This window comes from Astatotilapia calliptera, chromosome 4, assembly GCF_964374335.1.
Source record: "Astatotilapia calliptera chromosome 4, fAstCal68.1, whole genome shotgun sequence".
Classification (NCBI taxonomy): domain Eukaryota; kingdom Metazoa; phylum Chordata; class Actinopteri; order Cichliformes; family Cichlidae; genus Astatotilapia; species Astatotilapia calliptera.
In genome coordinates, this window is record NC_137425.1 from 11,849,277 (window position 1) to 11,860,384 (window position 11,108).

The following is an 11,108-nucleotide window of genomic DNA, read 5'->3' on the forward strand; positions in this document are numbered from 1 at the left end:
TTTACCATAGCAATCTGTGATTGGTTGTGACGTTAATACATACTATTTTTAGTAAAATGTGAAAATATGAGGGGATACTCACACTTGTATTTGTGATACTGCGCTTGCAATATGATAAAAGTGTGGAATATACTTATAAACCTAGCACTTGTTACCTATATCTAACAAGTGGAGATCGAATCCAAGTAATTATTAGAAACCCACTCATACAGATATAACAAATTCACCGTTCTTTTATTTGGAACACAAAATTACAAAATAAAAGGAGGAAAAAAACCATGAAGCGATATAAGCCATACAAAACTCCACAGTCAAATGGGAAAAGTAAGTGTAAGTGCACTGTGAACACAAATACAATGGCAGATTATCAAACTGCAATTTAATTGCCTATTGCTTCAGTGCTGAAATCTTCATAAACAGGTACAAGTCCATTGTGCACCAAGAAAGGAAGTAAGGTGGATCATTCAACAGCTTTGTTACGTTTCAGTTCCGTTTTATCGCTTCATATTTGAGGTTTCCTGCAATATTGCTTTCAACACTGGAAAGAACTATCCAACTATAAATAACACTCATTCCAGTCAGACACTCATAATCTTCCTTGGAACAAGTGCTTGTTTGAAACCCAGGGTGAGAACTCATGTTTGAGAAGGGCAGCTATAAGGCAGGGATGTGTACACATCCTTTATTCCCACTTGAATGTCCATAGGCATTGTTCAAAAGTAAGGTTTCGGGCTGTGAATCGTCACCTTTTTAGGGCAGGGGCCATCTTTATAAGCAGTCCATAGAGTTATCTGGGAGTACACCCAAAGGTGGGGCCTTGCCAGGGAGACAGGATGGCGGGAGCATGGAGTTTGAAGAAGGATCCACATTTTCACAGTCTTCCATTCGCTCTGTGCAGCCTTCCCAGTTTATATGGAATCTGGTGACACGTGGGTTTGAAGCTAGAATATTTCTCTGCAGCTGAAAAAGGAAAAACATAAAAATAAATTCTTTGCACAAGTTCTTTAGGAATACCTAACACAGCATCTTTAATAGAATCATTTGGACCACAATTTAAGGCAGTTTTATTTCATCTTCATCGTGTATTTGTGTTATTTCTGCATGTCAGTGTAAATAACATTAATATGACATTAATTAATGTTCATTATACTAGTGTACGCTAGTGTAACATTTAAGACCAAGTGTGATATTAGAAGTGTACATGAACATTAAAAACAAACAAAAAAAACCAAACAACTGTATCTGGCAGCATTTGAAAGTCTTTACCATTTACCCTGACTACTAATTGATTTTCTGTTAGCTCCAACATCAAAACAGGCACGCTGCTGGTGTAAATGCATCTGACTCCATGTGCTCTCTAGACTCAGGGCAGGAAAGAGTGAACCCAGTAGTACAAAGGCACAGTGTGGTATTTTTTTTCTTTCTTCACAATAGCTAATCACATAAACTCACACAGGAAACAAGAACTTTGCAACTCTAATCGGAGTAAGCTGTTTAGATATTTTTTTTGCATTTGTAAGTGAAAGGTTTTAATCACAGATGTCAGCCACCTTAAAAATTTGACACCTTCAATCAAAACCCTTTGCTATGACCACAAATCTCACAGTGGCACAGAATAAGCCACTGAAGGAATGTCATAATCGAACTTTCACAACGCTTTTTGTTCCAAAGTGCAAGCTTTGCTGAATTAAAGGCTTCAACTTCAGGGCTCCAGTAGTGCACCATGCTGCTCCATATGTATGGTAATAGTTGCAAAGCGTATCATATATTTCATTTTCAATTAGATATTTGATTAATTTCTGCATAAAAAAAAGTAGGGTTGATTTTTACAATAAAATCCCATTGAAGTTATCTGCAAATACAATGTAACTCTTGCACTAAGCTAATGTAGAACAACAACAAGTCTTCTTTGGCAAATGAGATGGTTCAATTTCGAGTCACTCAAAGTAGATAGTGTTCTTTTAAAATGTTAAAACACTGTCACTTGCTTCACAGGAAGTGTAGTTAGTCCTGTAAGGATCTCCAAAAACTACACATCTCTTGGGCAGGAAGGGAAAAGATAACCATTAAATGAGCGCAAATGAGCTGGAAATGTAGTCCAGACTGGTCCTACATGGAAGACTCATCAAAAGAAACCTTACCTGCAAACTTGTCATACAAGTCAGTAGTTGACTTATGCAAAGAAACGCCACACTTGTTTTGGAAACAACTGCTGTGGACATATTCATATTGAGCTTTATGGTAGCAAAGATATGTCTGTAGCAGTATTTTGTAATGAACAAAACACTATTAAAAATGGGTGTGGAAAAAAAAAATCTCCTTTAGGATCGTTTTTGCAGCACAGTAAATATTTCAGGAAATGGAGGAAATAATCGTAACAAAGAATCAGCAAAATCTTATTCAAAATGCAATTCAGGTTTAGAAAATAAAGGTTAAATGAGGCCAGCCTTTACAAAGTATACCAAAGCCTACCTATTTGAAGTAATGAAAGTCCAGTTTGTGTAAAAAGTCACTCTCCACTGACTTGAGCATTATCCAAAATATCTATGTAGATGTTAAACATTTTCTGTGTATAAAATAAACATCTGTGATTGACACAAGAGCAGGTGAAAACGCCAAAATGAAATCAGTACTGCCGTAGTATGCTTCTTGTAAACATTGGCACATTACCTCTGCAATAATTATGAAATAGTTTCCATTTTTGGAAATTCAATAATTAATAGTAAATTTTCATTTAATAACATCTGAAGAACTAGTCATTTTTGTTTATTTCTTCTTTCAATTACAACAAAAAATGTTGTAATCTCTGAGTGGTACCAAAAGACTTCAATATAACTGAGCGATGGTCTGCCTCCAGTGCATGCGTCACAATGAGTGATGCATTTCTCATCAAAATTTTCAACTGTCAACCTAACAGGCAAGTGAAATTCAGATTTATTTCCAAAAGGGACTAATTTTAGATTCTCAGGGTACTTAGGTCTACTTCAAATAGCCAAATGACCTGTGGTGGTTTTTAATTTGACTGCAATTATAAATGTTCAGTGGAAATAGGCCTTTACTGTGTAATTTACACCAATAACATTCAAAATAGACAGTCGTGGTAGCATTGCATCTCAGAAATCAGTCATGATCCTAACCTGTGTGTAGTCTGGCTTGATTGGAGGATTTTCACGCAGCTCTGGGTCTGTGTATTCGTTGTTCACATAGTAACCAATGCGAATGAACTCTTGGCTGCGGTACGTGCAGGTAATGAGCACTACTGTAACACCAACTGCATCGCTTTCAGGAATCAATCCAGTGTTTGGGGCATCCGCCTGATAAACAAGCAAGCAAACAAACAACAACAAAAAGCTATTAATATATGTGGAGCTCCACTGCTGTTGTGATTTGGTCAGATTAGTCACAAATAGTGACTACTTTTTCTGAGTGTCAATTAATTATACCTGAAACACAAACATGTGTCTCCCAGCAGGTACTGGGCCAACCAGCACCGAGTCGAGGATTTGGTCGTACTCTTCACTCTCTGCTGAGCCGACATAGATGATCTTCCACTCCAGGTCTATAAACAGGAAATATTACAATAGAGTGCTTCATTAGAAAAATATGATGTGACAAAAACATTATTTTTTTGTTAAAAAATGAGCCTGTTAAGCAAAGAACTGATCAGCTGATGAACAGATGTAAACATGTAGGTTAATGTGCACAATGGTTTTTAATATTTCAAAAGCTTTATAAATTCAGTTTGGTTGTGTGCTCGTACAAAGAATCTGTCCACATAAAGTTACACAAAGAAATGCAAAAAAAAACAAAACAAAATTTTAGATTTCCATCCTTGAATAGAGCCCTATTTTGTTTACATTTTTACGCACAAACATTAAAACGTTGGCTAATTAGCACTGAACTTGTTTTTTATCCCTTAATGGAAACAATAAGATTGCTTTACCATATTCATAAGTACCACAGGACGTGCGAGAAGCGTCCACTCTCCTTGTTATAGCTTTAAGCCATGCTGTTATGCAACTTTAATGTTATCTTTAAGCAACGTTACCCTTTACACTTCAACAAAAAGTAGTTAGCTACTACAGCTAATACTGTGTAGCTGTTAGCAGACTTATGTTGTAGCTTCACACAAGCGATAATGACAGCTGTTATGCAATGGTACCAACCTTCAGCAAGGTCCTCCATACACTCAAAGGTTATTTCAAACTGAAAGGGGTTTCCGAAAGGACTCGGGTTGTCTAGGACAGCCACATTCAACACCTGTACCTTCGCCATATTTTCTGGAGCGGTAAGAAGGGGCAGTTTCCCGGGGAACCTTAAAAAGCAACACTCTCGCAACACAAGCGGTTACCACAATTATTATGGATCACACACCTGTGCTTTCACGAAACGCAGGCCTTACTTATAGGACTAGGCTCACACTACTCACCAAAACAATATTTCTATCATTCAATTGCTCATAAATCTGGGAATAAATTGCCGCTCTCCCGCCGCTTTGACTGTATTACCCAGGTTTCAGCGCGTCTACGGCAAGCTGTACACGCGTATGATGGAAACAGAGGAAAAGGGTGGCCTCGATCAAAAGGAAGGAAAAGTGCCTCTACTGACCCCTAGTTGCACAACTACCAAAGCCCGAACCCACAATAAACAAGCTACAGATTGATTATTGTTGTAATTATTTCAACCACAAACAAAGTAAATCAGGCTGGAAGTATTTCTGTAACGTGGCCTCAAGCTCTGATGTACCAACTCAGTGCCTGAGGCATTTTATTGGTGCTGTTAATGACTGCAGTTCATCATAAATGCTTGGGCAGGGAGGTGATGAAATTATCTAAAGTATCTAAACTTTATGGAGTCACACCCAGGATTGAGGAGTAGTGAGTTCGTGCCATTAAACTAACAGATTAAGTACATTTTGCAGGGTTTCATCTGCACCTATACCAGGTACCAGCATAGTGATTAAAGTGTTACATTTGAAACCCCTTTGAATGCAGAGAAAATCTAAATTTGTTTACAAAAAGACATGGCATTCATTGCAATCTCTATCCCCAGGTAGATTCTTTTAAGGACAGGTTTATAGCTACAGAGAAGCAGGGTCTTCAGTTCACTGGTGAAAAACATGAAATCTAGCTCTAATTTTTAAGCTTTGAATCTGAACTCGTAAAACTTGAATATGTGAGGTGTAGTCAGAAATCAGAACTATATACTATATATTCACACATTTTAAATAAGCTGTTGCATGCAGAATTTTAGAATGCCACAAAGCAATACTCTAATCCTCCCACTTGGCCCATACAAAATATTTAATTTTTTTAATAAAACAAAATTCACTGACATTTTTGCTGGCATGCAACTTTTTTTCCAGCTTGCAACCCCAATACTGAAAAGGATAAAAACAGAATGCAATTGCAAATACTTAAATTGAGAAAATGTAGCATTTTAAGAAAGATATTGGCTCATTTTGAGTTTGATAGCAGCAATATTTCTCAAAAGAAGTGGTACAGGGCCATGTTTACCCACATGCAGCAAACCCCTTATTTTAACAACAGTCCATAAACATCTGGAAACTGAGAAGACCAGCTGCTAGAATTTGGGGAGGCGAATGTTCAGCAGTCCTGAGTCTTCTTTGTACTCTTTGTAGTTCAATTTGGGTTTTTGTGTTTGGATTGTTTTTGTTTTGTTTTGTTTTGTTTTGCGTCTGTCCATTTCCATGACCTTTGACCCAGAGAAATATTTCTGGATCTTGTTCACATGTGGCATCTTTTTTCCATGATAGAGCTTTAACCTTCATTTCTGGATGGTAAACTGTGGTCATGGCCATACCATGTTGAAGTGTTCCTGAGGCCATTCAGTGACTTCCATGATAGCAACATGCCTGATAGAAACATTTTAATATAGTGACACCCGAGGGCACAAACATTAGAGTTTTTCTGTTTTTTTCAGAGATTTCTCTAGATTCTCAGACTCTTCTGATGATGTTATGTACCGTAGGTGGTGAGAGATTCCAAGCCTTTAGGATTTGACATTGAGGAACATTATTCTGACATTGTTCAATTATTGTTTTTTGATTTTTTGCAGATGGTTAAACCATCTGCCCATCTTTACTTCCGTGAAACTTTTTATACCCAGACATGTTCCTGACCTGTTGACAGTTAACATAATTAGCTTTTTTGTTGTCCCCTTTCCAACTTGTGTGAGAGGTGTTGTTGCCATTAAAGTCAAAATAAGTTAACATTTTTCTTAAAATGGTACATTGCACGTGATATGTTTTATATTCTGCTGTGAATAAAATACACATCATTGCATGCTTTTTTTTCTTTACATTTTACACAACGTCCTGACTTTTTCAAAACTAGGGTTTTATTTTAATATTTCAAGATTTATCTTCTTGAAATATGGTAGCGATATATATAGACATAAGGGTACACATTAATATAGATTGAAATAATAAAGACATTGCCTGCATGGGAGTATATGTTGCTCTAAAACCTCTGTATACCTTTCTGCATGTGTAAGCTTCCAATTCCAGTGGCATGAATGAACCTCCACACTATCAGACATGCAGGTTTTTGAACTGAGCGCTGATAACAAGTCAGATAAATATATAAATCTCCTTGACATTTTTACATTCTGCTATAGCGTATTAACTTCCAGTACATGGCAGTTTCATGTCTTCGCAGCAGTTTCACCAACACTGATTCCAGCCCAGAAAACATGGCCAAGTGCAACATTTAGACAGATGTTAAATCAAATACGTTGCTCTAAAAACAGTGTACCTTTTAAAATCATCATTGAATTGCTTCTCTCTTGCAGTTTTATTATGTATGTTATTAATTACTGGGCTGTCACTGTAGGTATTTATATCAGCTTACATAAACTATTAGGCTAATGAACTTGCTTACAGAAGCTTTCTTTAGTAAAATAAACTTCCTGATAAAACTAACAGTGAAATATATAACAGTGACTCCAATAAAAAAGATACTGTTTTACACGTAATGCTCATTTATTTGACAACAAACACACACACACAAAAAGGTGCTTGTTGCACCCTTTAGTGGTCACTACTAAATAAGTAGAAAACAAGACACCAGAAGAGCTATTTGTTCTTAATGTTTCTTCTACCGCCATATCTGGTCTGCAATCAGCCTAATGTCCAACCAAATTGTTAACGCAAATAATCTAATCAGTCAGTTAGCTCAGTGCATTTGACTTTGAACATGGCAAGCCTTGCTGCCAGCTTCTGAGAGTTTCAAAAACTGTTGATATGCTGGGATTTTTCTGCCCAACCACCTCTAGAGTTTACAGAGAATGGTCTCCAAAACAGAAAGTATTGAATGATGAGAGACTTCTTTAATCTCAAGCTGAGTCTCAGGGATAAAATGCCTAGTTGTTACCAGAGGTCAGAGGAGAACAGCCAGTCTGTTTCTAGCTGATGGGAACAGTCACTCAAATAGCCACCTGTTACTTGCTGAGACTGTGATTCACTCAGGCTCACCTAAATTGGATTCGATGAGTCTTGATTTCTGGTGAGACATTCAGATGGGTCACAATGTGATGTGAAAAACATGAAAGAACCATATTAGCAGTTCAGGATGTCATGGTTGTGGGGTTGTTGAACGTCTGGTGTCCTGGTGCAGCCACAACAACCTGGTGCTGAATGCCCAGAAGACAGTGGAGATTATTGTGGACTTCAGGAAGCACACAGCTCCATTCCCCCCCATCATCCTGACTGACACCCCCATCACCTCTGTGGACTCATTCCGCTTCCTGGGTACCACCATCACCCAGGACCTGAAGTGGGAGCCCACCATCACCTCCGTCATCAAGAAAGCCCAGCAGAGGATGTACTTCCTGAGGCAGCTGAAGAAATTCAACCTGCCAACACGGACGATGATGCAATTCTACACTGCAATCATCGAGTCCATCCTCACCTCCTCCATCACCGTGTGGTACGCTGGAGCCACTATCAGGGACAAACAGAGACTGCAGCGTGTTGTGCGCTCTGCTGAGAAGGTGATTGGCTGCAGACTCCCATCTCTGCAGGACCTGTACACCTCCAGGACACTGCGGCGTGCAGCTCGGATCTCAGCTGACCCTTCTCACCCTGGATACAGTCTGTTTGACCTGCTCCCCTCTGGCAGGAGGCTCCGGTCCATTCGCACCAGAACCTCTCGCCATAAGAACAGTTTCTTCCCCTCTGCTGTTGGACACATGAACAATAACCACATGACTGTCCCCGCCACTAACACATGACCCTACGCTGTGTTCACTGTATCATTCCATGTTTGGCACTGATCACCACCTGCACTCATGCATATATCTTTCTACGTAGCACTTTTAATTCTTCTTCTTACTTTTATTTTTTCATGTCTATTTAAGCGCAATTTATGACAGTATGTTTGCACTGAAGCACCGCAGCAATTTCCTAATGTTGTAAACCTGCTCAACATTTGGCAATAAAACCCTTTCTGATTCTGATTCTGATATTTTCTTGGCACAGTTTAGGCCCCTTTGTGCCAACTGCAGCATCGTTTAACTACCACAGCCTACCTCAGTTTTATTACTGACCATGTCCATCCCTTTATGACCCTTGTTACGGCCCTAGCAGGGCCTCTTCTTGAAATTTCCCTTGTGTGGGTGTGGTCTTCTCTCTCCGCCTCCTCCTCTTTTGTTCCTCCCACCCTTCTGTCTCTTTTTCACTCCGCCCTCTTGCCACGATGCACCTGCTGTTCATTACCCCGTTTGGCACCTGGACCCAGTCAGCAATCACCTCTTTATTATATAGATTATATAGGCTGGGGAAGAACTGTGTGATGCAAGTGGTTTTTCCCTATGGCTCTACATTGTCTTTTTAGATGTTGGAAAAGTCCCAATGCGTGTTTGTCCTACCCGTGGTTTTAAGTTGAGTGAGTAGATGGGCATATAGCAGAGGTGGGACCAAGTCATTGTTTTGCAAGTCTCAAGTAAGTCTCAAGTCTTTATCTAGTGATGGGCAGATGAAGCCCCATGAAGCACTGAAGCTTTTCATCCAATTGGTTCACCCCAACGCGAAGCTTCATGAAGCTTCATTTGCTCTAGCAGGACACCTACTGGACGTAAAAATAATAGCTGGCATGAATTTGAAGAGTGTGGCATTTTGCACACAGCCTGTAAATGTCAACAACAAAAGGAGTGTGTAAAACATGTATATTGTAGTGATGGCAGTATACTGTGTATATTTATAGTGGCAGTATGGGAAATGATTATTTGGAAATGCTTGAAATGGAAATGATCATTTACTGTGAGGTGAGGTGTGGTTGGGGTGTGGACAGTAGTTGTGCTTTTGTAACGTTGAGGTATGGACAGCTACACACTGAGGCTTTGAGCCTCAGTCCTGCCTGTTCACATTTTATTCTGTAAAAACTAAATTTTCACTGCTTTTACGTCCTTTTTAGTGGGGAGAACATAGCTAGGATTTAATGATTTAACAAGTCTTTTGAATCCTTTGTCCTCCACAATGCTAAATGGCTGTGAGTCCTCAATCACCATGCTGACCAGGTCTTCATCTATTTGAGATTGTTCTCCTGAGGAAAGACAATAAAGACAAAGCACAAATATAAATATCACACACGTAACTTATTACAGTTGTATAATATTGTTATATCATTTAGTAACATTACTGCATCCTATATTATCATTGCATTTGATGGCTCACCTGGTCTTGCTCCACAATCGGTGTTCCCCTTATTCTCATGCAAAGCTCTGTAGTGCCTAAGCATGGATGAGGTGTTGTTGTTATATCCCAGCTCCCTGGCACATAGCAAACACTTCACCTTGTACAAAAGTAAAGACAGCTTAACATAAATTGTATTGCACCATCAGTATCATGAAAATACATCTTCTGTAGAAATTTACATACCTTGTTGGGAGGAATAAGATCAAAATGTTCCCTCACAGGGGAGGACATCCTCCTCTTCTTAGCTGGCTCCATTCTCTCCAGACTTTCTCTCCTCACTCTCATAAACCTCCAAACGGTCTCCAAACTCACACTAACCGCAACTCTCCATCAAACACCCACATTTTTGAATGAAGTCTGAGGGGTTTATATCGCTGTCATATCTCGCGGCAAAGTTCGAACCACTTCATGAACCAGTCACGTGGTACAGCCGGGCAGCGAGGCTTCGGACGTCATCATTTTCAGCTCCTCCCATAAATGAAGCAAGCCTCGATACGCGCTTCGCGGAAACGCCCCCTCCATTACTCGACACACGCTCCGAAGCCTCGATACAGAACGTCCCATCACTATCTTTATCCTCAAGTCTCAAGTCAAGTCTCAAGTAATGTCAGGCAAGTCAGAGTCGAGTCTCAAGTCACTGGTGTAAAAGTCCGAGTCAAGTCACAAGTCTGAAACTTTGAATTTCAAGTCCTTTCGAGTCTTTAAAAAAAAACCGAAAAAAAGCATGTTGCAGTTATGCTAAATGTAAATATTAGACCATGTAATTTTAAAATCTGTGTTTTTCTCAACACATGACAAAATAGTGAACTTGGAAAATATACACAAATTGTGAAATTGCACCTCTTTAAAATGCAGCTCAATTAAACTTAGCTCCAAGAATAATTTTCACCGACAGTTCTGAGATAAGCTGCATGTTATTCTTGGATGCGGTTGTAGGACCGGCTTTAAAATCGCATGACAAAAATATCATACACATTAAAAAAAACTGTATCACCAACGTAGCCTGGACAACATTTGCTAGTTAGATGAAGTCAGCTATCTCATCTTAGCATATTTATATGCATATTTATAATTATACGGTTCTTGGAGTGAGTGCATACACTCATGAAGTTTAGTAACTTCAGGTCACTGCAACAAGCCTAGGTACAGTTTACCGACGGATGGGTGCAGGACCTTGAAATGCACCGTGTAGAACGAAAGACCATCGTACGTATCATAAGTTTACCAGTCTCACAAATTGTCGTCATAAATACACATTCCTTAACCGTTTATTAATAGGACCTTTGAGCTCAACGGTAATTAATTAGTAGTGGAAATAATTTCTGGTAGCGTTACAGAAATGTAGCAGTGACAACAATATTGTATGCTGTAATCACCGCACGGATAGGAGGCG

At 39.2% G+C, this 11,108-nt stretch overlaps 1 protein-coding gene across 1 annotated transcript; it reads right to left on the reverse strand.

The window, feature by feature from the left end:
• Window positions 1–217: 217 nt before the first annotated feature.
• asf1ba (anti-silencing function 1Ba histone chaperone) lies at window positions 218–4,551 on the reverse strand. Its single transcript, XM_080300811.1, has 4 exons — window positions 4,167–4,551; window positions 3,444–3,559; window positions 3,138–3,314; window positions 218–960 (listed from the first exon to the last, which is right to left on the reverse strand). The coding sequence occupies exons 1-4, from the start codon at window positions 4,273–4,275 to the stop codon at window positions 769–771; spliced, it is 594 nt and encodes a 197-aa protein (XP_080156937.1). The 5' UTR covers window positions 4,276–4,551; the 3' UTR covers window positions 218–768.
• Window positions 4,552–11,108: the final 6,557 nt, after the last annotated feature.